The following is a 26,542-nucleotide window of genomic DNA, read 5'->3' as shown; positions in this document are numbered from 1 at the left end:
TTGTACAAATATTACGTAGTTCTCTAATGCAGGGACCCTCTCTCAACTGCAGCATTAGCACTTTATTAGTCCTGTGCTGGTAATAATCACTTCTATAGGTACTTTGAATGGTAGTAATCATTAACAAGCATTTCTCCATCCCCTTCTTGCACCTCTGGCACTGTGGTGTTGTCCTCGGCAGGTTTTGGTACACCGTATTCATTTTTATGTATAGGGTGCTGGGGGGGGGGGCATAGCTCCTTAGCTACAGTAGAGGGAGGAGAGTATGGAAATATTCTGGTAGGGTTGTGGTCCACTATGAAGATGCTCTGCTTTCTGCAGTTAGTGATACAGGAATGGTCGGTGAGGCAGGAGGTAGCGCTCTGCTTGTGGAAGTAGGGCACCACCAGTGGCAACAGGACCGGTAAGTAGGGACCACAGTATTAGTGACAGGGACCACACCGAGGGCAGGAAGTAGTTTGTCTGTCTTGGCGGCAGTGAAAGAGTAATGGCCCATACTCACAGGCTACAATTGTCGCCGCAACACGCGGCGCGCGTGTGTTGCGGCGACAGGTCGCCCGTGAGTATGAGGCGTTGCGCGGGCGCGCACCCCGAACCGTCGCTCGCCGCTACTGTCGCCAGGCGATTGGCGCAGTCAACCTACATAAAGAACACGGAGCTTCCGGCGGGGGGAGGAGGAACGTTGGCGACAGCTTCCGTCGCACCGCTGATCCCTCTTCCGCGTGTGTACGCGGAGGGACGTGGCGACGAGCTGTCGCCAAACTGTCGCGTACACGCTCCCGTGTGCTAGCGACAGAGAAGAAAAGTTGCCCGTGAGCCATAAAGGTCCACCCAGTTTATAATTGGACTGCAATTTTTTTTAAACCTTTTCTCGTAGGTAAAAATGGGGGTGGTGGGAGGTTGGTTTATATTGAAAGGTTTTATTTGGGTATATATTGCAATTTGCCCATTTCATTTGCCTCACACTGAACAGTAAATTGGAAGAGGCAAATAGAGGCTGCCATATTTATTTTCTTTTAACCAGTACCAGTTCCCTGTCAGTCCTGCTGATCTGTTTGGCTTCAGCAGTGTCTGGATCACACACATGAAACAAGCATGCGGCTTATCCAGTCAGACTTTAGTCAGAAACAACTAATCGACATGACAGAGTCTATGGCCTAAAGTATTAGAGGCTCAGCAGGATATCCCTCTCCGTTCAGGTGTGCTTTAAAGGAGTTATCAGGCTGTTTTAAGTCAAATAAGTGCAACTTACCCGGGGCTCTGTCCAGCCCCAAGCTCCCAGCATGTCCCTCGCCACAGCTCTGCCGTCAGCCGGTCGCCGCCGCTGCCTCCGTGTCCCCGGCGATGACGTGTACTGCGCCTGCACGACCGGCGCTGTCAATCACTGCCACGTGGACTGGAGCGGACTGCACAGGGCCCACGTGGCGGTGATTGACAGCGCCGCTCGCGCAGGCGCAGTACAGGCCGACCTCCTCCGTACAGCGCTGGCTGTGTGCGCTGTGTGGTGATTCGCTGCCCAGCCGCCAAGGACCCCTTTCACTAAGCTGGCAATGAAACGGACACCTATTGTTGTCCGTTTCTATGGCAACCCGATCGGCTTCCGCACGGCGCAGTCCTTGGTGGCCGGGCAGCGAATCACCACACAGCGCACACAGCCAGCGCTGTACGGAGGTGGCTGCGTCCTACGCTTTACGGCAGCTGCTGTGAGCAGAGTAACTGCACATTAGTGCAGTTACAAGGCGGAGAAAGGTAAATAAGCCTGGGCAGCTTTCAAATAACGGCAGCTCTTACCATCAATAACAGATGCCTCCCTACTATACAATGGTATAGTCCTGCATTGGCGTCAGAAAGGGAAAGCTACTGACGTGACTGCCTGGCTATAAATCATTAGTGGCAGTGAACAATTAAATTTATCTTGGACTATATACTGTGCCATAACATTACTACAAAGAGACATATGTATGTTAAAGGGTCTGAAAAAGATCAAATTAGCAATAGTGCCCCTTTAAAGAGACACTGAAGCGAAAAAAAAATGATGATATTATGATTTGTATGTGTAGTACAGCTAAGAAAAAAAACATTAAGATCAGATACATCAGTCTAATTGTTTCCAGTACAGGAAGAGTTGAGAAACTCCAGTTGTTATCTCTATGCAAAAAAGCTATTAAGCTCTCCGACTAACTTAGTCGTGGAGAGGGCTGTTATCTGACTTTTATTATCTCAACTGTAATTGAACTGTTTACTTTTCCTCTGGCAGAGGAGATGTCATTACTTCACAGACTGCTCTGAAAGACTCATTTTGAATGCTGAGTGTTGTGTAATCTGCACATATTATAGGATAATGCAATGTTAGAAAAAACACTATATACCTGAAAATAAAAATATGAGAATATTTTCTTTGCTGCTAATCTTCTAGTAATTATTCATAGTACACAACCAATTCATTATATCATATATTTTTTTTCGCTTCAGTGTCTCTTTAAAGAACAACTGAAGTGAGAGGTATATGGAGGCTGCCATATTTATTTCCTTTTAAACTATACCAGTTGCCTGGCAGCCCTGCTGATCTATTTGGCTGCAGTAATGTCTGAATAACACCAGAAACAAGCATGCAACAATAATGTCAGAAACACCTGTCCTGTTCTGCATGCTTGTTCAGGGTCTATGGCTAAAAGCATTAGAGGCAGGGGATCAGCAGGACACCCAGGCAACTGGTATTGCTTAAAAGGGAATAAATATGGCAGCCTCCATATCCCTTACGCTTCAGTTGTCCTTTAAGTAAAGTGTGGATATGCTGTTTAGTCTTGCTATAAAAATAACTTTGTATTTGACCTCTAAGCATGCCTTTGTGTATCCATATTATTGACTTTACAAGTGTTGCTAAAATTTCCATTAACTGTTGACCATTTTGTTAGGAATGTGCATATTTCTGCTATACTGGACCAGAAGAACTACGTTGAGGAACTTAATAGACAACTGAAGTAAGTCTGTGACTGCATGACTGTTGTGTGACGATTATTCTCCCCGTGTCTGTGTGGGTTTCCTCCGGGCACCCTGGTTTCTTCCCACATCCCAAATGCATAGAGATAAGATAATTGGCTTCACCCTAAATTGTCCCTAGACTACAATAGACATATGAGTATGTTCGGGATTAGATTGTGAGCTCCTCTGAGGGACAGTTCGTGACAAGACCATATACATATAGATAAAGGTACATCTAGCAATTTTGGGGCTGATCGACCAACAGACAGATCTCTCTCTGATTGAATCTGATCGGAGAGAGATCTTTTGGTCACCATAAACTGCAGGCCAATTCGTGATCAATTTCAGCATGAAATCTTTCAGCAATCGGCCTTGTGATGTCCCCCCAAAGTATGGGTCCCCTCTCCTCACCCACCCCAAGCTCCTGCATGAATACTTTACCTGTCTGGTGTCTGCCGCTGTGTCTGGACTCCTCTCTGCGTTTGCCCCCCATGTGATTGCCAGCGTACTGCAGACAGGCCACGTGCAATACTACACATGGGGTGCAAATCTGATAGAGACATATAGGCAAGCAGCAGACACCCACCAGTAAAGTATCACTGCAGGGCCACCAGGGGGTACAAGTCCATTAGAAGGGACAGATGTTGGGGGTTTGCGTCACGTTCGTTGTATGCGATTATCACACGCCATTACCGCCACGCAGCTGAACAAGTATGTCGGCCTGAGATTTTTCAGCATGTCCGATCGATACATACAATCAATTTCGACCCTACATTGGTCACATCATCGATGTATAGATTAGATAGGTAGGTGCCCTGCAGTATAGATTAGATAGGTAGGTGCCCAGCAGTATAGATTAGATAGGTAGGTGCCCTGCAGTATAGATTAGATAGGTAGGTGCCCCACAGTACAGGTTAGATATGAAGGTGGCTGCAGCAGTGGGGAGAGGGCATATTAGTTAAAACTCACATGTCTTCCTCCGATGCTCACAGCTACCATCTATTTCCTTTCCCAGCATCTGTGTATTGGTAACAGTGCCCCCTGTGGTGACATGCGGTCACGTCATCATAGGGGGCGCTGTTACCAATACACAGTAGAGATGGGAAGTTCGGATCTTTTCAATGATCCGGATGATTTGAATCGGATCATTGAAGAGATCCGGATCTTTGATACGAATCTCGGCTCATTTTACTACCGAAGCATTCGGGGGTGAAATGAATAGCAGGACAGGTCTTTCCCTGCTGTGGGCAGGAGACGGGGAGGAGGGTGGACACACAGCGAAGGGGAGAAGATGGACAGAGGGCAGGGAGTGGACAGAGAAGGGAGGAGGGACGAGCAGAGAGCAGAAATGTTTGCACGTAATACCCACATGCTGAAGTCATATGCTTTACATGTATTTCACCTACATGCTCATCTGTATACTTTGAAAGCAAACGTCACACAGTGAAAGAAAGCATTCCCCAAAGCATTCCCAGAAGTGCAGTGCAGCTGTTTAGAGCGAGTGCAGGAGGATCATATTGCCTTTCAATCACAGTGCCTGCAAAGTTACTGAGCTGTGCTGAGCTGAGCCAAAAACTTCCAATGTGTTCACTGTGCACAACTACGGAACAGACAGCCTATAATGGGCAGCACATTGCAGCCAGTATGTGTGCTCTACACATATCTGGCAGTGGCACCGATGTCCCCTCTCTCTCATCTACCTGTGGCTGTGCAAGGCTGCCTCCCCTTCAACAGAGCGATCCATCTCTGCTCTGCTTCCAGGACCCCGCTGCCCACTGAGAGGGGGTGTGTCGCTCCTTGCACTGCCCCTTTTCCGATCCGAATTCATTTTGATGATTCGGATGATTCGACTCACAAAATAGATTTGGATCAAAGATCCGAATCGTTCATGATCCGGACAACACTAATACACAGATGCTGGGAGAGGAAATAGATGGTAGCTGTGAGGATCGGAAGAAAAAACCTGAGTTTTAACTACTATGCCCGCTCTCCCCACAGCTGCAGAGGGTGCGGGGCCTCTTCAGGTGCGGGGCCTGGGGCGATTGCCCCATTTGCCACCCCCAAAGGCCGGCTCTGTGTACAGCTGTGAACTACAATGAACAATTGTGATTTGCTGGAAACATTTATTAATCCATTTATAATCTTCTGTGCCTTGAATTTTTTTCCCGTGCTTTCAATTCATTACTTTTTCCACAGAAAAAAGAACAGTACTTTTACCACATGTATTCTACATCTGTTCATTTATCACCTTCCTGGTAAAAGATAAGACATGGGAGGCCCCAGTGGCGTGGAATGCAGTTAAATATATATTGGTTAAATATAGAACAATCCTCAACAGTGTTTCCATACAGGACAAGCATTGTAGCTAGATGTACTGCAAAGACCTGCATCATTCTGATATAGAGCTCACAATGCAATGCACACAGTGATTGCCTAACAGGAAGTGCTAGGTCAGAATTATTTCATCCAGAGCAATATGACTTCCCCACAGGGTAATGTTGTTTTGTTTGCTTAGTTTTATATTTATAGCAGTACCAGCATTAGAAATTATAGCTAATGTAGAGTAAAATTTTAAAATGTTATTTAAAGTGGACCTGAACTCCTGCACTGGTCAGGAGGAAAACATAGAGATGTGCACACTGTATATATCTAGAGCGTGTAGCCTGTCTAATTCCCCCTCATCTGTGACTAATCACAAGCTGTAATTTGATCTCTCCTCTCTGTCACATGACTGCCACGGCAGAGATGGCAGATAAGCTCATTGGAAAGCACAGGATGTTAACAATGTGTCTGCTTCCATGAAAACAGGAAGTGGAGCAGTACAGATTTATTTTTGAATTTGTATCAGCTGCAGCAGAGAAATGTGTTTTGTTTAAATGTTATTATGCTGTTGCGTATCTTTTAGAGCATACAGGACGTTCTGAGTTCAGGTCCACTTTAAAGTAAACCTGCAATTAACAAAAAAAAGCTAACGTTGGAAACTCACCTTGATACAGGGAACCCTCCAGAAGCTCCCTGCATCCTTCTACAGGCATACATGTAATTAAAAGACCACTATCATGAAAAATTGTAAAACTTAAAATAGATGAAAAAACATAAATAAAAAATACATTTCTGACAGAGCAAAATGAGTCATAAATTACTTTTCTCCTATGTTGCTGTCACTTACAGTAGGTAGTAGAAATCTGACAGAACTGACAGGTTTTACACCAGCCCACCTCCTCATGGGGGGAAGATGAAGAAGTATTAGAGGATCAGCAGGGCTACCAGGCAACTGGGATTGCTTAAAGTGTACCAGAGACGATGAATCTTAAAAGTTTTATACATACCTGGGGCTTCCTCCAGCCCCATCCGCACGGATCGCTCCCACGCCGTCTTGGTTAACGGGTCCCGTACGTTTGGCCAGTCTGAGCATGCGCAGTGCGCTCCCTCCGTCTCTCCAGCGGATAATAGTACTGTGCCTGTATAGTACTATTCTCCGCCGGAGAGACGGAGGGAGTGCACTGCGCATGCTGAGACTGGCCACGGCTGGCCGAACTTACGGGACCCGTTAACGAAGAGTGAGAAGACTGAGGACGGTGGCGTGGGAGCGATCCGTGCGCATGGGGCTGGAGGAAGCCTCAGGTATGTATAAAACGTTTAACATTCGTTGTCTCTGGTTTCCTTAAAAAAAAATAAAAATATAAATATATATATATATATATATAACTCTTGCTTCAAGAGAACCCGAGGTGGGTTTGAAGAATATTATCTGCATACAGAGGCTGGATCTGCCTATACAGCCCAGCCTCTGTTGCTATCCCAAACTCCCCTAAGGTCCCCCTGCACTCTGCAATCCCTCATAAATCACAGCCACGCTGCTGACAAACAGCTTGTCAGAGCTGGCTGTGTTTATCTCTATAGTGTCAGTCTGCTGCTCTCCCCGCCTCCTGCAGAACTCCAGTCCCCGCCTGCATTCCTTCCCTCCCTGCTGATTGGAGGGAAGGGTTGGGGGCAGGGACTGGAGCTATGCAGGAGGCGGGGGGGGGGCAGCCGAGACTGACACTACAGATGTAAACACAGCCTCACAGCATGGCTGTGATTTATGAGGGATTGCAGGGTGCAGGGGGACCTTAGTGGGGTTTGGGATAGCAACAGAGGCTGTGCTGTATAGGCAGATCCAGCCTCTGTATTCAGATAACATTCTTTAAACACACCTCGGGTTCTCTTTCAGTTGTCCTTTAAAGAGGTACTCCAGTGAAAATAATGTAATAAAAAAAGTGCTTCATTTTTACAATAATTATGTATAAATGATTTAGCCAGTGTTTCCCATTGTAAAATCTTTTAAATCTCTGATTTACATTCTATCATTTATTACATGGTGACATTTTTACTGTTGGCAGGTGATGTAGCTGCTGCTTGCTTTTTTGGCAGTTGGAAACAGCTGTAAACAGCTATTTCCCACAATGCAGCAAGGTTCACAGACAGGAAACTGACAGGAGTACTACTCAAGAGTTTCTTGTGGGAGGGGTTTCACCACACTTTCAGCCATACAGCGCCCCCCGATGGTCTGTTTGTGAAAAGGAATCGATTTCTCATGTAAAAGGGGGTATCGGCTACTGATTGGGATAAAGTTCAATTCTTGGTCGGAGTTTCTCTTTAAGGTTGACCTACTGTATGTTCTGCAGTGCTGTAGTAAATCAGGACCTGTGTGTTTAGCATTGAAGGAGACTATGATTCATTTTCTTGCTTGCTTGCAGCGGTACTGTTAGCAGTCTTCATGCAAGAATTGATACAATGGAGAAGTCGAATGCTAAGCTGATTGAGGAGGTATGACATGTATGTGAAATCCAATGTCACTTAATCTGCCGTTTGTGTAAAATCTATTGAAAAAATGAATGAAATGCACAAATTCTTACTCCTTGAAAGATAATTATTCAGAGCAGAGGTGCAGTGTTTGATTGAATATAGATGGGTTGGATCCCCTATCTCTGCTATTTCTGCTTTTTAGCCCTGTTGTGGGGCTGTCAGTCCTGTTCTATACTAGAGAGAACAATCGGGATGGTCAATGATATGCAAATTTTATTCAGAGTTTATGCAAATGTGTGTAAATTGTTTATGAAAATATATGAAGTTTGAAAATCGACCAATCAGTTTAAACCTAGGGGATTTGATTTGTCCATTTTCAAGTTGCATATATTTAAATAAAAATGACAAATTTACATAAACGCAAAAAATTTGCATACCTTATATCATCCCTATAGGGCATCTCAAATATAGAACAAAATCTGGGTGTTAAAAGGAACCTGAGTTGAGAGACATATGGTAAGCAGTGGAGGCATATGGGAATAACTGTGGGTGGCACGGTGCTCGTTAGTGTTAGGGATAAGTTTGGGGAAGCCAATAGTAGAATATTGGTAATGTTACCAATATCCTCACTATCGGCAATAGATTACCGGTGGATCTGGCACCTAAGTCACCCGGCTCCTCTTTCCCATGTAGGCACCGGTGTGTTCTCTTTATCACACTGCACCTGTTAATTTCTGTGCCGCCATAGCATACATTGTAATTACCGGCTATGTCGGTGCCAGGCGGGTTATTTGGGTGCCAGATATCTGCTCCGCTCTGCAGCGCCTCTTGCTGTGGCCCTCCCCCGCGCATACATTGAAAAACGACACCGGGAAATTTGGGCGCAGGGTGGAGCTGAAAAACTGCTTACCTTGCTCCTTCAAAAGTGCTGGCGGCGCTACTATTCCCTTTCCAGGCCACTATGGACTATGGGAGAAAGACGTAATTCAGCTGCCGGCTATTGCTGGCGCCCAAAATATGCTGTTTTTAAAGTAATTTGGGCGTCGTCTTTTGACAATATTGAACTATCGGGATTCCCTTGCACCCATTTTACCGGGCACCCCTTCCTCAGCTGTGCCAGAATTTCCTGTTGCTAGGCCCCAAGTATCTGGATATTCTGTTCCGGTCCGTTCTCCTGTACCCTGCTTACCTGTTGCTGAACCTTACATTCTGCCTTGACCTCCTCACCTGCTGTGCTCTGTACTGTCTATGCACATGTGTCTATATTTATCATGCTGGAAATTGTTTGTATATTTGTATATAGATTTCTGTTCACCATAAACATCATTGCATGGTATCTCATCTGAAATTGTGGTCATCCACTGGTCACTTGTCCAGGTTCATACCCCCACATCTGTATGTGAGCATGAGTCCTCCACCCCCCACAGTCATGTTTCGGTCCAGTTAAAGAGGAACTCCAGTGAAAAAAATGTAATAAAAAAGTGCTTAATTTTTACAATAATTATGTCTAAATGATTTAGTCAGTGTTTTCCCATTGTAAAATCTTTCCTCTCCCTGATTTACATTCTGACATTTATCACATGGCGACATTTTTACTGCTGGCAGGAGATGTCACTGGGAGGGGATGCTGCTTGCTTTTTTGGCAGTTGGAAACAGCTGTTGTTTCCCACAATGCAACAAGGCTCCCACAGTGTGATGTCAGTACCTCAGTGCTGTGAGGTGCTGACATCACACTGTGGGAGGGGTTTAGCCACAAAATCAGCCATACAGAGCCCCCTGATGATCCATTTGTGAAAAGGAATAGATTTCTCATGGGAAAGGGGGTATCAGCTACTGTTTGGGATGAATTTCAATTCTTGGTCATGGTTTCTCTTTAAGTCCAGCTGTTTCAGCCGACTGCTCACCCCTCCAGAAGCCCTGATCTCTCCAGAACTCTGGGACTGTAGGCAGTTAGAACTGTAAATGTCTACATTACAACTTAAGTTTTCTAAACTCTCTGGATCTACTTTTGTTTGTGGTGGCCATTTATTTTATGTACTTGTTTGTTCTTGTTTTTGCTTCAGTTAGCTATTGCCAAGAATAATATAATCAAACTGCAAGAAGAAAACCATCAGTTAAGGAATGAAAATGCTGTGATTTTCATGAAAGCTCATCAACATCTGGAGGTACAAATCACACTAATTCCACAAATCAGACCAATGTTTGATGACTGTCTATGCCTCTCGGATGTGCCGTTGTTTCACCCTTGTATTGGCCACAGGGAAATCAGTGAGATGTTAAGAATTCCAAGTTGATGCTAATTGTATGCAGCTTGGAAATAGGCCAACCAAAATTATTCCCAAGCTGCATATATTTGCATAATATTGTCAACATTTCAGGCTTAGAGAGGAACTGTAGGGAAAACAACGTAATTAAGAAAATTGAATTTTGTAACAAAAATAAGCTCTCAGTGTTCTGTCCGTTGTAAAATCTTACCGTACCCCGACTTACATTCTGAAATTTATCACAGGTGGTGACCAGTGCTGGCAGGTGCATCACTGCGGAATGGTTGTGTCTTCTGAGCTTTCTCCTAGGAGAAAACTCAGGAGAAAAGGGGAATTGCATATGGCCCCTGGTCTCCCAGGCACTGCAAGAAAAATGACGCATAGTTAAACAGCCTAGGCAGTGACATCACTGGGAGGGCGAGGCTACACACCAACATACAGCAGTATATAGCTATTGGAAGTGTTTCTGATGCTGAATCAAGGAAAATGACCATGAGAGTGGGTATCCTGAAAAATTTACTGTGCTCTACTATATGTTGTTACAGTTCCTCTTTAATAGCATCTCATTGACGAACCCTTGCTGCCAAGCTTTAGCTCCTACTCAACATCCCTAGTGGCCAAGCTAGTTTTAACATTTTTCACATCTGTCATGTAAGTGCAGTTACCAGTTATTTTGGGGGTCTTTAAACAAGTGCATTACATCACCCTCTTCCTTCTGCATGTCCTGTTAAAAAGTATGATGAATCTCCCATTAGATTGACTATCCAATAAAGAGAGGGGGCGCCATACATCCAGTATCATGACACCATGTGTCCTCCTTTCCGTTTGGCAGCCGTTGTCCACATCGTGGTAGATTCTTGGCCAAGAGGGTGTTTATCTGCCACCACAGCCAAGTTTAGTCTAGGACAGTGATGGCTAACCTTGGCACTCCAGCTGTGACAAAAACACAAATCCCATCACGCCTCTGCCTCCCCGAGTTATGCATAGAGCTGTCAGAGTATTGCAATGCCTCATGGGACATGTAGTTCCACCACAGCTGGAGTGCCAAGGTTAGCCATCACTGCTCTAGGACTTGTATGAACTTAAACACTCAAGATACAGGTCTAGATTTAGGATTTGCTACCATAGATCCAGATGGAACAGAAGCTAGGGTCCAACCTCTAGATATAGTTTCAGAGATAACTACTGGCTGTTTGGTCAAATGCTGTCATGCTTAGCTGAATGAGATCACAGAAGACAAGGAACTGGGTCATCAGAGAGCCAGCAAGCATGCTTTATTTATGTAAATGTGGGCTATTATATTTGTGTAGTTAGTGGGGAAGCCAAGTCCCGAAAACTGCCCATAACTTTGACTCTACCATCATCAGAAGGGAAAACAATAAAGCCACATGTCTCTACAGGAAATCGCCTCCACTGTGTAACAATTGATTTGCTTTATGCACAGGCAGCTAAGGCCAGCATTGAAGCTGAACAGATGTACAGACAGCATTCAAGACATGGACTGAGCGAGATTTTCACCGACATTTGTACGGATCATGAAGACTCAGAACTGACGCAGGTGAATATAGGCTGAGAGGACTCTCCAGTGGGCATATAAATGTGATGGTACCCATGTATTGTTTAACTACAGAATGACCGCGTCACGCCAATGGACATGATTACGGCGGCAGTCCCAGGACCACCAAACGCTAATTGGCGTCAAGTCCTGGGGCTGGGTTTTGCAGGAGTTTGCGTGCCGATGCGTGCGCATCTCGGTTTGGAAGGTGGAGCTCCACTCCGCCTTCAGTTGACCGCGATCGCCGCTCGGAGACGGTGAAACCGCCGTCTATTTAGTTAGTACAGCGCTGAAATCTACAGCAGCACTGTACTGGGGCCAGCTGGGGGACACAGGAGCGATCGGCAGTGATAGGCTGACGGGGGAAGGGAGGGAGGGGAATTAAAATAATAAATAGGGAAATTTATAAAAAAAAATAAAATTATTTATTTATTTAAAAATAAACAAACATCTGGGGGGTGATCTGACTCCACCAAGAGAAATCTCTGTTGGTGGGGAGAGGTGGGGGGCTGGATCACTTGTGTGCTGAGTTGTGTGGCCCTGCAGCAAGGCCTTAAAGCTGCAGTGGCCATTTTTGTGAAAAATGGCCTGGTCTTTAGGGGGGGGGGGGGGGGCTGGGCCTGTGGTCCTGAAAAGGTTAACTCATTTCAGACCAAAGCCTCTATCCCTTTAAAAAGTGGACCTGAAGTCTTGCACAGGACTGAAGCAAAACATAGAGAAATGTACCCTTTATGTTTTTAGAGAGTTTAGCCTGTCTAATCCCCCCTGACCTGTGACCAATGTAATATGATCGTTTCAACTGTGTCAGCTCTGGAATCTCCTCTGCCATGGCAGAGCAGTTAATTGGTAAACACAGGATAGTAACCCTATGTCTGCTTCCATGAAGCAGGAAGTAGACACACTGCATATCTATTGCAGGATTTGTATCAGCTGTAACAAAGAAGTGTTTTTTTTCTTTTTATCTTTTAGAGCAGAAAGGAAGTTCTGAGTTCAGGTCCATTTTAACACACAAACCCCCCCTCCTAGAATGAGAACAAGAGAACTGTGATCATGTGACTAGATCTGTTATCAAAAATTACAACTGAAATGTAATGCAATTAGGGGCCCTTGTAGGGCACATTTAAGATGTTAGTTTTATCCCCCTTCAACTTAGGATGTGCATGTACCTGCACATGTTCCTCCTACTCTGAATAATTTAATCGTAAGTCCTCCTTGTTTTACCATTTAAAAGTAGCTTCCCCCATATCCAGAGAACTTCCCTGCTTTGTTTTATTTCCAAATAGTTAAAAGTGTACCAGAGACGAAAAAATAAAAGTTTTATACGTACCTGGGGCTTCCCCCAGCCCCATGCGCACGGATTGCTCCGCTGCCTGCAGCTCCGGTATCGGATCCTGTTAGTTCTGACAGTCGCAGCGGTCTGACGTAAGGGAAGTGCGCTCTTTGCGTATCTGTCCGGCTGCGGAGACTGGCAGAACTAACGGGAGCCGATACCGGAGCTGCAGGCAGCGGAGGACGGCAGAGTGGGAGCGATCCGTGCGCATGGGGCTGTAGGAAGCCCCAGGTGCGTATAATAAAGCTTTTTTTTTTAAGTCTTTGGTTTCCTTAAAGGCAACCTAAACTGAGAGGGATATGGATGTTTCCTTTTAAACAATACCAGTTGCCTAGCAGCCCTGCTGATCTCTTTGCCTGTAGTAGTGGCTGACTCACACACCTGAAACAATCATGCAGCTAATCCAGTCTGACTTCAGTCAAAGCACCTGATCTGCATGCTTGTTCAGGGGCCGTGGCTAAAAGTATTAGAGAAGGGAGTCAGGCAACTGGTATTATTTTAAAAGGAAAAATCCATATCCTCCTCAAGCTCACTCCAACCTGAATTATCGCAAATTCTTTCTGTTTTAGGAAAGCAAATTTTTGTTTTTCTTAACATCTTAGTAAGGGGGCTTTTAGGACCATTGTAGCCCCTCGCACACACCAATGAGTTCTGGGTCACCATGAGCTTGCTGGTTAGTCTGTACCTCTCGGTTTACAAGCCCTACTCCATAGAGCCAAATTAATCCATGCCATGCACTGATGAGGATCAAACAATCCGAAACAGTCTGTATGCATGTTGGATTATTATGGCTCTGTACAAATTAACAAGCTGACACATCATTGCATTCCAGTGGTTCTGGAGGTGTGTTTAGCTTCTAAGGGTACAATGGTTAATTTGCATATATTCAGCAGTGTTGCTCTGGGAGACATCTCAAGCTCACTCCAACCTGAATTATCGCAAATTCTTTCTGTTTTAGGAAAGCAAACTTTTGTTTTTCTCCTCAGTTTAGGTTCCCTTTAAGATTAGACACAGCATAGGGAAAACTATGTTCCGGTATCAAGTCACTGGAAGGGTTAATAATACAAAGTTCCACTTCACACTGAAGCAAATAGATAATTGTTTGGTGGCTGAAGCTTGCATTAAAATGGACACTATGGGCTGGATTCACAAAGCCATGATAAATGATATCACGGCCGTGACATGCTCAGCGCAAGGGTTAGCGAGCGTACAGGTTAGCGCGTATAAAAGTAAAGGTTTGCGCGCATTAACTTTCCCCGTACATGCGCTATCCCATATGTTAGAATGTGAACGGGGAAGTTAATGCGCGCAAACCTGTACGTTCGCTAACCCGCACGCTAAGCATGTCACGGCCGTGATGTCATTTATCATGGCTTTATGAATCCAGCCCTATATGTACTAAATCATCCACAGATGCAACTGTGGCCCCAGCCTTACTATCTGGAAATAAAACAAACCTGAGAAAGTTCTCTGCCTTTCCCTGGATACAGCAGAAGCTGCTCTGCAAATACTAAGCGCACCACCATCTGATGATTTTATGGCAGTGTTATCAATTGGCTTGCAAGTGATATTGAAGTTTGCATTATTAGCCCTTCCAGTGACTTGGCTGGTTTCACAGTGGGACGTTACAGGCGCACGTCAGAGCAGCCTGTAACGCACCCCACCGCACAGCACTGAAAAATCAATGGGCTGTTCATAGTGCCCACGTTGCGTTACTTAGTAACGCTGCGCCATAAGACAACGTACTGCATGCAGTACTTTATAAGCGGCAGAGCCACGTTAGACTGTTTGCACATGCTCAGTAACGTTGGGGAGGAGCGGAGAGCGGCCAGGCACATGGCTAATTAATATTCACTGCACTCAGTGACGTGCAGTGTTTACTTCCTGGAGCGGCCCTCTGTGCGGCGATTGGCCGGGCAAGACCACGTGATGCCGCATGCGTCCAAGAGTACGCATCACGGCATCACGGACGCCAGAGTGAGCTGCACAATGCGGCTCACTCTGACGTCCACAGCAGAGAGCACCAGGCGTTGCGTTAGGGGCACGTTATGCGACCATAACGTTCCCTAAAACGCAACGTCCTGGTGTGAAACCAGCCTAAACACAGCATGAGGAAAATAATTTACTGGTATAATCTTTCAGAGCAGGGATGACATTTTGAGTTTCATACCACTTTCAGATGTGGAAACTACTACGTGACAGCTAATAAGACTGGCTGACAGGTGTCAATCATTCACCTTCTGAGTCTGATTCAGTTCTGCCCAGGGTCCTTTCCACTCATTGTAAAGCAATGAAAAGAGAGTCTTTTTTCCAGGAGTTCTGACCTAATGGAGTTCTCAGATGTACGCAGACCTATTCGTTTGCTTTCTTTTGTGCCCTCCGTAATCCTTACTGTATTACCATTTCAGGAAACGGACTCGGACCTTGAACCAGTAAGAATGCAGCATGAAATTGAACTTGCTGTGAAGTTGCTGGAGAAGGACATTCATGAGAAGCAGGACACCCTCATTGGCCTGAAGGAACAGCTTGAAGAAGTAAAGGCAATAAACTTCGAGATGTATCAGAAAATGCAGGTAAGGAAACTTGGGGAGGCCTTCTAAACTCGCCAACCACTGATCTGCTGGCAGTGACCATTGTCCATCCATTTCTGCAATACAGGGCAATGGAAAATGCTGCTCTCTTTTTAATCATAGACAGGCAATGTACAAATAGATACCCCAGTAGAGGGAAGCTTCTGGTTAGTCCAGAGCCTTCCTGGATCCTCCTGGCGACCACTGTTCCAGCGCTGGGACCCTCTGACCATTTTCTACAGAGCTTGTGGAATATGTTCTCGTGGCTGCTCTCCCGTCCATGTACAAGCTTGGCTGTGCTGCACGAGTATGTCCAGTACCACAAAGCTGCTTGATACCGCTGACAACACAATTACCAGCAGCAGTATCAGGCCAGTGGAAAGCTGTGCTGTTCCGGTTCACTACTAAATGACGTGTCAGCCATTGCCACAGCAAAGCGTCACTACAGAAGCATAAGAGAACTTCCTGTTGCTTGGCATCGGCTTCCAGTATACAGGCAACTCAAGGACACAGGTAATGTATAAAATGATCTATTTATAACATTAAGTGGTGGGGAGGAAAAATGTTGCACTAATACTCCTGTACCTAGCAACAGGTGCAAGAGTTTTCTATTACTAGTTTAATTCCCCTTTAACAGTGACAATCAGGGATGGCAGCCACCATATTCTTCTGACTTCTATTTCACCTAAAGTCAAAGTGGTATAGAGGGTGCCATATTTATTTCCTGTAAAATGACCAGTTGCCTGGCGTCCTGCTGATCGTTAGCTGCAGTAGTGGCTGCTCTACCGTCCATGTACAAGCTGTACTGCAGCTAATCCAGTCAGACCTGGATCAGACCCTGATCGGCATGCTTGTTCAGGGTCTATGCCTAACTTGTATTGTTTAAAGCAGGGGTCAGGAACCTTTTTGGCTGAGAGAGCCATTAATGCCACATATTTTAAAATGTATTTCCCTGAGAGCCATACAATATGTCTCAAACTGGGACAGTGCGCACGTGTGGCAGGGGGCTCATGTCCCTGCTGCAAAAGTGATGTGTATACAGTTGATCCGACAGGCAGTGGAAGTGTCAGACACGTCATCAGCTTCTCTTGGGTTTCGGCAACATCAGCAATCTCCCCAAGAGCCAGACAGGAGAAATACAGACTAACAGCTTGTACAATTAGCTAGCTGGCCTATCAAGTGACAGGCAGCCTATTGGGCCAATCAACGTGCAGAGATCTCGTCCTACAAAGTCACTGGACCTGACATGGTCCAGGGTGGGACAATTGGAGCGGCCGTTAGTTTTGGGGGGAGCGCGAGTAGTTAGTAGTGCATGCAACAGCAGTAGCGTGCCTACTTTGAAGATTTTTACTTGCGCTGTCACTCTAAACTGCGCTGCTTGAGCAGTGTAGCTTAGTGAATCAACACCTTATGGTGTGAGCTAGATGTAGCCATCAAAAGAGCCATATCTGGCTCCCGAACCATAGGCTCCCTACCCCTGGTTTAAAAAGAAATATGGCAGCCCCCTTATCCCTCTCACTTCAGGTGTCCTTTAAATATCTAAATAAGATGATTCCTGACATTTCCTGTTGGAAAGAGTTTGCCCTTCAGCGGAGTCCACATTTACACTGTCTGGGGTGCCACTGTTAGACAACTTCACCTTAGCTGTTTACAAATGCTTCTAACTTGCAGTGCTCAGAGGAAGAGGCCAGAGAGAGAGATGAAGATGATGAACTGGATGAAAGGTGCACTCAGATGCCCTCAGCAAGAAAGCCACACGAGCAAAGGTAAGAATAGTGAGCAGTTCTCTACACATTGCTTACATTTTAAATCAGTGTTCACCAAATAGTTTGGATTAGCAGTTAGGCCTGGTGCACACCAGAGGAGTTTTTCTGAGCGTTTTGAGTTTTTAAATCTGCTGCTAATGTTATCCTATGTGTCTGTGCACACTGGAGCAATGAGGTTTTGTAAAAAAAAAACCCATAGCATTACATTGGGAAGAGCTTTTGAAACCTCTAGCGCCCAAACGCTACAGGTTTCAAAAGCTCTTCCCAATGTAATGCTATGGGGTTTTTTACAAAACCTCATTGCTCCAGTGTGCACAGACACATAGGATAACGTTAGCAGCAGATTTAAAAACTCAAAACGCTCAGAAAAACTCCTTTGGTGTGCACCAGGCCTTAGACTGGTTTTGTTAATTATTACGGTAATTTTTTTTTACTCTGCCTTCTGGTTAATTAAGAGTTTTTTGGACAATTTTTTATCTTCTAGCCTTCCATTTTAATCTAGTCATTTGAAATGAACACAACATATTATGGTTCTGTATCAGCATTGTACCTAAATGCTCAGGGGGCTATATATAATATCTGCTGCAGGTTGCGCATAGATTCAAATTAGCATGTTAGACTTTTTTCTTTGTTTTATAATGAAGTATTCCCTGTACTGGAAATCAGCTGCAGCATTTGCCAGTCCAGAACCATAAATGTCAGGTTTTTAAAGGGAACCTGTAGTGAGAGGTATACAGATTATTTAATCTACATTCACTAATGCACAATGCCAGTTGCCCGACCTCTATTCTGATGCTCTGCTTCTAATACTTCAATATGCATGCAGATGACAGCCAGGCAACCCCACTGTTTATACAGGGAGATATGATCCTTTCTAGTGGCACCCTCAGTAATCTGTAGGTGGGTATAACTGAGTGTGACATAGATGTATGTCAGGTCACTATGGGTTTTGGACAGGAAATGCTGGTCTACAGCTGTTCAGGAGGTACATTTTGATTTGTACTGTAAGATCCCATTTTATAGACCTCAGTGGCAGAAAGTACTGACCTATGGAGCAAGATATTATTACAGAAATGCTGGCAATGCAGGAATAAACAAATCTAATTATATTGGTAAGTGCAGCTCACGTTTGGTTTGAATGGCGGTAACCAGAAAACCTGAAATGAGAGGGATATGGAGGGTGACATTTACTTTCTCTTTAAACAATGCAGACGGCCTTTTTTAGTCCGTCCTCTGCTCATTGCTTACCAGAGAGTGAATGGCATCTATGTTATACATAGGAGACGCTCACACTTGTCACGCTGCAACAATCCGCACTTCTGTGCAGTCGGCTATAATCTCGGGCCAGCAAGCAAGTGGGAACACAGCCTAATACTTTTAGCCAAAGACTAATGTGGCTGATCTAGTCAGACACTACTGCAGCCAAAGAGATCAGTAGGACTGCTAGGAAACTGGTAATGGAATAAATATGCCAGCTTCCATATCCCTCTCACATCAGGTTCCTTATAGGCTGGGTTTACAGTGGCGTTATACGTGTTAAGAGAGTTCTACACAACCCAAGCGTAATCAGTGTCCAACAAATAGATCTGTTTGTTCCGATGACAGCTGTCATTTTCTTAGTTGAGTACGCAGGTGACCACTACACCCAACGTATACAGGCTCTCCAGGTCACAGGAACGTTAGTTCAGCACTAGGCTGTCCCCCACCTCATTGGCTTTGCAGGTAACCTCAATCTTCAAACACCCACATTCCTCTTTATAGATTCAATCATATGTCCATGTGGCAGTAAACCATCAGGAGAGGACTTCACAGCAGACTGATGCCTAATGGGGGACAGCCTAGTGTCCCAAGGTGCACGCTGGCCTACATATAGGTCCTGTGATCTGGTGAGTCTGTATACATCATGTGTAGTGGTCACCTGCGTACTTGACTAAAGGTGGCCATACACTGGTCGATTTGCCATCAGATTTGACCAACAGATAGATCCCTCTTTGCTCAAATCTGATCAGAGAGGGATCGTATGGCTGCCTTTACTGCAAACAGATGGTGAATCGGTTTCATGCTGAAATCGATTCACAATCTGTGAAGCTACCGCTGCCGCCCGTGCATACATTATCTGATCTGGCCGGCGCAAGTCCCCCGGTCTCCGCTGTCTTCTTCTCCGCTCCAGCTTCACTTTACTTCCTGTCCGGGGAAGTTTAAACAGTAGAGGGCGCTCTACTGTTTAAACTTCCTGTCGGGACAGGAAGAAGTGAAGCCAGCCGGAGCCCAGCACGGAGAAGGAGCAGCGGGGACAGCGGGGATACGTGCCGGCCGGATCAGGTAATGTATTGCCGCCAGCGTTGGTTGTCGGACATTCGAACGCCGCTATCGACACACTCCCGACCCGCCGGCGATCGAGCAAAACCTTTCGTGCAGACAGATTGACGGGATCAATCGATTTCGGACAGAAATCGATCGTTCGGTCGGCGTTTGCGCAACAATATCACAGTGATCGAATCTGCTGTATATCAGCAGGAAATAGTATAAGTGTATGGAAGTGACAGCGGGCATCCGAAGTAACGGAGATCTATTGTTGGACTCATTGATGGTACTTGCGTTGTGTAGCGCTCCCTTCTAACATATGACTCTCCTGGGTACATGAAAGAAGCGCGCCAACATGTTACATTATTGACTGAACACAACTGTGAAGCGCTCTCTTCCGTATTATTGGGATCACAGTGGGTGCACTGCCAAGCATCAGAACACAACTGACCCGCAGTGCACTGAATTCTGCATCTAGTGACTTCTAATGGACCAGTTTAGATCTATGTGCTGTAACACAGTGCTTCATGCTAATGTAATGCCTGCAGCATTTTGTGTGTTGTGGACCGTGGTATTAGTCAAGTGTATTAAAAACACAGCAGCCGTTGAACTGATTTAGTTCAAATGTATCAGTTGCCAGTGTAAACCCAGCCTTAAAGGGACTCCGAGCACCTCTCATGGGCATGCCTTTAAGACAGACGACTTCCAACAAAGTCGTGCTATGACCCCTCTGGAGGACCGTCTTGCAATGGCCATACATGTCACTTTCTCTTCCTGCTTCATTCAGTGATGCACTTCTCTAACAGAGAAAACAGGGGTGACCCGGAAGTTATAACATAGCCAAGATGGCAGCCCCGATTTTTAAATTGAACGAAAACTATTTGGTGTAGAACGGCGATTCAGACATCAAATGAAAGAGGAGAGCACAAGCTGCAGTAAGGTATGCATCTTTAAGTACTTTGCAGTACTGGTTGGAGTCTTAAAGGCATGCCCATGAGAGGTGCTTGGAGTCCCTTTAAATGGAACCTTAACTGAGAGGGATATGGATGTTTACTTTTAAAAAATACCAGTTGCCTGGCAGTCCTGATGATCCCTTTCTGCAGTAGTATCTGGATCTCATACCTGAAACAAGCATGCAGCTAATCCAGTCTGACTTCAGTCAGAGCACCTGATCTGCATGCTTGTTGAGGGGCTGTGGCTAAAAGCATTAGAGACACAGGATCAGCAGGAGAGTCAGGCAACTGGTATTATTTTAAAAGGAAACATCCATATCCCTCTCAGTTAAGGTTTCCTTTAACTTTTTACAACAGTTGGAGTGGATGGCGAGAACCATTCATGGATTTAACAGTTGCCTGTATCCCTGTTAAAAGGAAAATTTACTCCGCTAATATAGAGAAAACAAAATCCAACTTTTTGCAGATCCAACCATGTAAATTGAATCTGCTTTACTGAAGAAAGTCAACTTCCAATCAATTTTTAAGCTGTGGACAAACATTGCTGCTCCTGTGGCCACTCATCAATATGGAGTGCATCATGTTCCCCACTTCCCGGCAGTGTTGTGCATGCCAGGCAATGTACTCACATCCACAGGCATCATCTCCTAGTATGCACGGCGGTAGGTGCACATGCATGACACTGATTTACAGTTAAAAATGCAGCACTGTGCAAGCTCTCTGTGGGGGAAGATAGCCAACTTCATATGGACGAGAGACCACAGGAGCAGCCCCCTCCACGGGTAAGTAACACTTCTCACCCAAACAGCACACTCAATTTTACATTTTCTTCCCCCCCTGGTGCCCAATTGCATTTAATGTGAAAATGTTAATACAATTTTATTACAGATGAGAATGTTCATTTATAGCACTAGTTCCCTTCAGCCTTACATGATGCCACTGCTATCAACGTACCTTGTATACATATGTTCTTATACAGGCTAGGCATACACTTTACATTTTAAAGTAAGTAGGGATGATCAATGCGATGCAAATATTTCCATGTACATGCAGATTTATGTAAATGTTTATGCAAATATATGCTGCTTGAAAATGGACCAATGTATTTAAACCTGGGTGGGACTTGATTGGTGCATTTTCAAGCTGCATATTTTTACATAAATCTGCATGAATCAAATATTTGCATCTCAGTGACCAGCAGTTCAGTCTAACGACTGTACCGGCGCTCCCCCCTCCACATGGACACAGAGTGCTAACAAGCGCCCAGCCGATGCAAGAGAGCAGCTGACTTGCAGAAGTCACCACCTGTCTGTTGCCAATGTGAAAGGAGCCCTAATGACATAGGGCTGGTGCACACCGAGCGGCTTTTTCAGCGTTTCTGCAGCCGCTTGCGGCTGCGGATCCGCTTGGTCAATGTATCTCAATGGGGTGGTGCACACCAGAGCAGGAGACGTTTTGCAGAAACGAAAAATGCCGGGGTGAGGCATTTTTTGGATTGCGGATGCGTTTCTGCCTCAATGTTAAGTATAGGATAAATGCAAACCGCTCTGAAAAACGCCTGTTCAGAGCGATTTTGGCGGCGTTTTTGTTACAGAAGCTGTTCAGTAACAGCTTTACTGTAACAATATATGAAATGTACTATACTGAAATCCGCTGCAGCAATCCGCAAAACGCCATAGAAAAATAAGAAAAAGCGTTTCAAAATCTGCTAGCATTTTGCGGATCTGCTAGCGGTTTTTGGTGTGCACCAGGCCATACAGAGCATTGCTCCTCTCCTTAACATGCCAGCTAGAGACAGCTCCGTTGAGTGCTGTGATATCTTCCCTACTCACACATCCCCATAGCTAAAGCACAAGTCACCCAGTTATAGCCAAGGAACATGTCTGCATGAGTTTGTGCCCAAAACAGTCTTAAAGTGGATCAAAGATGAAAAACTAACTATAACAAGTAATTTGTCTATATATCTTATCTAAAGTTTAGATAGTTTACACAGCAAATCTGGCTCAAACTGCTTCAACAGTTTATGATGATTTATTGCTGTGATACAATGAGAGCGGCCATGTTCTGTTTCATCATTACACAGGTAATCTGCAACTGCATCTCCACCCCTCAGCCTGTGAAAAATTCACTCCCCTCTGCCTCTGAAGTCTCTGGCTAGTAACCTCCTCCTGCCCAGACTGAGCTCCCATAAGCCCTTGCTACATGGGTCTGAGTGCCTTGGCGTTTTGGAGCAGCTGTGGGCGAGGCTTGTTTAGTTTATAGGGAGAGTATTAAAACAAAACAAGAAAGTATTTGGCCTGAGGAATGCCCTATATATGTATGGAACACAATTATGCAATGAATAAAAGTTCATCTCGGATCCACTTTAAGGTTTGATTCCTGTGGATGACAGATACAGGTAGTGTAAACCCCCCCCCCCCCCCCCCCAATATAACAAGACACTGTAATGACAATCAATGATTGACAGTTTATCAACTGAATATGGATCGGCTACATTCATTCTTTATTGCATCAAAGCGTGGAGCTGTACAAATGCAATTGCTTTATAACCTTGACTGCACAAGTAACTGCAATAAAATTAAGATTTTTGCTGAAAGTGTGTAATGTCTACTGGCACAAAGTAGTTATCACTTTAGCTGTGTACCTGATCAATGTATGCCTAGCAAAAAAAACTTATTGCATTGTTTGTAGTGGAGAGAATTAAAAATGTCTCCATAATAATGCCTTTGTTTTCTCTCCTTTTTCTCTTTCCACATTTCATGGTTTAATCTCCCATGTGGTGCCGTGATAGTCATGTTCTAAACCAGTCTAGAAGCATTGAAATCGCCTCCTATATGAAGGGTGCTAGTGTAGACTCTGCCCCTCAGTATAAAATGATTAAAGATATATCTTTCTAGCATTATTGGCAAGACTATTAATGTAATATATGCAGATGTCCAATTTTATTAAGATACATCTAGTAAAAAAAACCTGTATTAAAGATTTCTTTTATCTATGACCTATGTTTGTACCTCATTAAAGACATTAACATAAATTCTAGAGATCAGTGATGTATTTTCTAAACTTATGTAATTGTACTCATGATAGTAAAATGTATTTTCATATTGGACTCTTGTCATTCATTTTAATATGTTTATAATGTTTAAAGTCTGCCCAGCCCTATTTAAGTTTCACCTGCAGCAAGTTAAACAGATCTGCGTTCCAGGTAAGAGAGTTTAATCAAGCAGTGGCTGCAAGTTAAAGAAACTGAAGTGAGGGGGGGGGGGGGGGGGTGTATGTAGTACAGCTAAGAAAATACATTAGGAGCAGAGACATAAGTCTAAAGGCGTGTACACACACCATACCGCCGGAAACAACGGATCCGTCAGACCCTTCTGCTGGGCGGACGTTCAGCCGACAGTAGCTCATGTGTATGCGCTATCGGCAGACTGATAAGGCTGTTTCTGAACAATCCGCTGAGCAGATAGCTGCAGTGCAGCTCTGGGTTCACAAATGGCTGGCAGCAGAATACCACCAAATATCCAAGCAGGGTCTGACTAATGTAAAGGACAACTGAAGCAAGAAGAATATAGAGGCTGCCATGTTTTCTTTTTAAGCCATAACAGTTTGCCTGGCTGTCCTGCTGACCCTCTGCCTCTAATCCTTAAAGAGAACCCGAGGTGTGTTTAAAGAATGTTATCTGCATACAGAGGCTGGATCTGCCTATACAGCCCAGCCTCTGTTGCTATCCCAAACCCCACTAAGGTCCCCCTGCACTCTGCAATCCCTCATAAATCACAGCCGTGCTGTGAGGCTGTGTTTACATCTGTAGTGTCAGTCTCAGCTGCTCCCCCGCCTCCTGAATAGCTCCAGTCCCTGCCCCCGTCCCTTCCCTCCAATCAGCAGGGAGGGAAGGGATGCAGGCGGGGACTGGAGTTCTGCAGGGGGTGGGGAGAGCAGCAGACTGACACTATAGAGATAAACACAGCCAGCTCTGACAAGCTGTTTGTCAGCAGCGTGGCTGTGATTTATGAGGGATTGCAGAGTGCAGGGGGACCTTAGGGGGGTTTGGGATAGCAACAGAGGCTGGGCTGTATAGGCAGATCCAGCCTCTGTATGCAGATAATATTCTTCAAACCCACCTCGGGTTCTCTAAGGCCCCGTTCACACTGCACGCGTTTCCAGCCGCGTTTTGGAAACGCGTGCAGGAGGCTGACACGCACGACATCAGACAGTGCATAGAGTGCACTGTCTGATGTTCACACTGCATGCGGTCCAGGAACTCATGCTGCACGCATTTTTTTGTCAAAACGCGTGGCTGTCCCACTCACTTTTCAGTGATGGGATCAGCCACGCAACGCACACAAACGCGGATGGCGTGCGTTCGCATGCTTTGCGTTCCGCACGCATGGCCATCCGCGTTTGTGATGTGAACGGGGCCTTAGCCATAGACCATGAACAAGCATGCAGCAGGTCAGGTGTTTGACATTGTCAGATCTGACATATTAGCCACATGCTTGTTCTGGTGTTATTCAGACACTACTTGCAGCCAAATAGATCAGCAGGGCTGCCAGGCAACTGGTATTGTTTAAACAGTTAACGACCGCCTAACACCGATAGGCGGCGGCTGGTCGTAAATGGATTTACATGGAACCGGCTGCTCGTTTGAGCGGCCGTTCCATGTTAGCTCACGGAGGGTGTCTTCGTGAACAGCCTGCGAGCCTCCGATCGCGGCTCGCAGGCTAAATGTAAACACACGCAGCAGCGCCGTAAAGGTGATCGGCGATCCCCGACCTCTGATTGGCCAGGGAGTACCGGCATCTGATAGGCTGAAGCCTATCAGAGGCGGTGCAGGACGGATCGACGTCCTGTGCCGCCTATGGGAAGGAGAGAAAGAGGGAGGCTGAAAAAAAAATCCCTGCGGAGGGGGGGGGGGGGCTTTGAGGAGCCCCTCACCCCCCCCCCCCAGCAGGATATCCCCCTAGTGGGGGAAAAAGGGGGGCGGGCAGTCTGATCGCCCTGCCTGTTATCTGATCTGTGCTGTGGGCTGAAGAGCCCACGCAGCACAGATTAGCCAAAAAGAGCCTGGTCCTTAACCTCCCTGGCGGTAAGCCCGTGCTGAGCACGGGCCATGCCGCCGGAAGGCACCTCTCAGGCCCCCATTGGGCCGATTTGCATAATTTTTTTTTGCTACACGCAGCTAGCACTTTGCTAGCTGCGTGTGCAATGCGATCGCCGCCGATCCGCCGCTATTCGTCACGCCGCGGCCCCGACCCCGTGCGCTGCCTGGCCAATCAGTGCCAGGCAGCGCTGTGGGGTGGATCGGAGTCCCCTATGACGTCACGACGTCGATGACGTCATCCCACCCGGTCGCCATGGCGATGGGGGAAGCCCTCCAGGAGATCCCGTTCTTTGAACAGGATCTCCTGATCTCTGTCTCGCTACATGAAAAATAATTTTTTTTTTTTTTTTTTTAAACGGATTTGCTGCCCCCTGGCGGATTTTTAGCAAACCGCCAGGCGGGTTAAAGGGACACTTAAGCCAGGAAAAAAAAAAACAGTTTTACTTGCCTGGGGCTTCTACCAGCCCCCTGCAGCCATCCTGTGCCTTTTCAGGCACTCACAGAGCCTCTGTTCCCCCGCCGCCAGCTAGTTTTATTTTTGCTGACAGGCCCTGATAGGGAGTGGGTGGGCTTTCTGCGCCTGCACAGACCTGGCCACACGTATTCTTCTTCATGTTCCCATCCTCAATGGCATCCTGCACAGGCGCAGGCCGTTATTGCAGACGGGAACGCAAAGAAAAATACACGTGGCCAGGCCTGTCGGCGTAAACGAAACTAGCTGGCAGCGGGGGACCAGAGGCTCTGTGAGTGACTGCGAGGGCACGGGTCGGCTGCAGGGGGCTGGTAGAAGCCCCAGGAAAGTAAAACTGATTTTTTATTCCTGACTGAAGTTAAGTAGTTAAGATGAAATGCATATGGCAGCCTCCATATCCCTCAGTTCAGTTGTTCACACAACTTGAGAACTGGGTGGAGCATAAAAGCTCTAAGAA

The 26,542-nt window shown here is 45.8% G+C and overlaps 1 protein-coding gene across 2 annotated transcripts in view; it reads left to right on the top strand.

Annotated features, from left to right (window-relative positions):
* RUFY2 (RUN and FYVE domain containing 2) overlaps positions 1-23,616 on the top strand; it is a 40,746-nt gene extending 17,130 nt beyond the window's left edge. For both annotated transcript variants that reach the window (XM_068255295.1, XM_068255294.1), the window contains exons 8-14: positions 2,916-2,981; positions 7,722-7,791; positions 9,834-9,935; positions 11,479-11,592; positions 15,328-15,492; positions 17,161-17,255; positions 23,304-23,616. In XM_068255295.1, the coding sequence (XP_068111396.1) occupies positions 2,916-2,981; positions 7,722-7,791; positions 9,834-9,935; positions 11,479-11,592; positions 15,328-15,492; positions 17,161-17,255; positions 23,304-23,409 (718 nt within the window). In that variant the 3' untranslated portion in view covers positions 23,410-23,616. The remainder of the gene's footprint in view (positions 1-2,915; positions 2,982-7,721; positions 7,792-9,833; positions 9,936-11,478; positions 11,593-15,327; positions 15,493-17,160; positions 17,256-23,303) is intronic.
* The last annotated feature ends 2,926 nt before the right edge of the window (positions 23,617-26,542 follow it).

This window comes from Hyperolius riggenbachi, chromosome 10 (assembly GCF_040937935.1).
Source record: "Hyperolius riggenbachi isolate aHypRig1 chromosome 10, aHypRig1.pri, whole genome shotgun sequence".
In the NCBI taxonomy this organism is placed as follows: domain Eukaryota; kingdom Metazoa; phylum Chordata; class Amphibia; order Anura; family Hyperoliidae; genus Hyperolius; species Hyperolius riggenbachi.
This window is presented reverse-complemented; position numbering and strand designations above follow the sequence as displayed.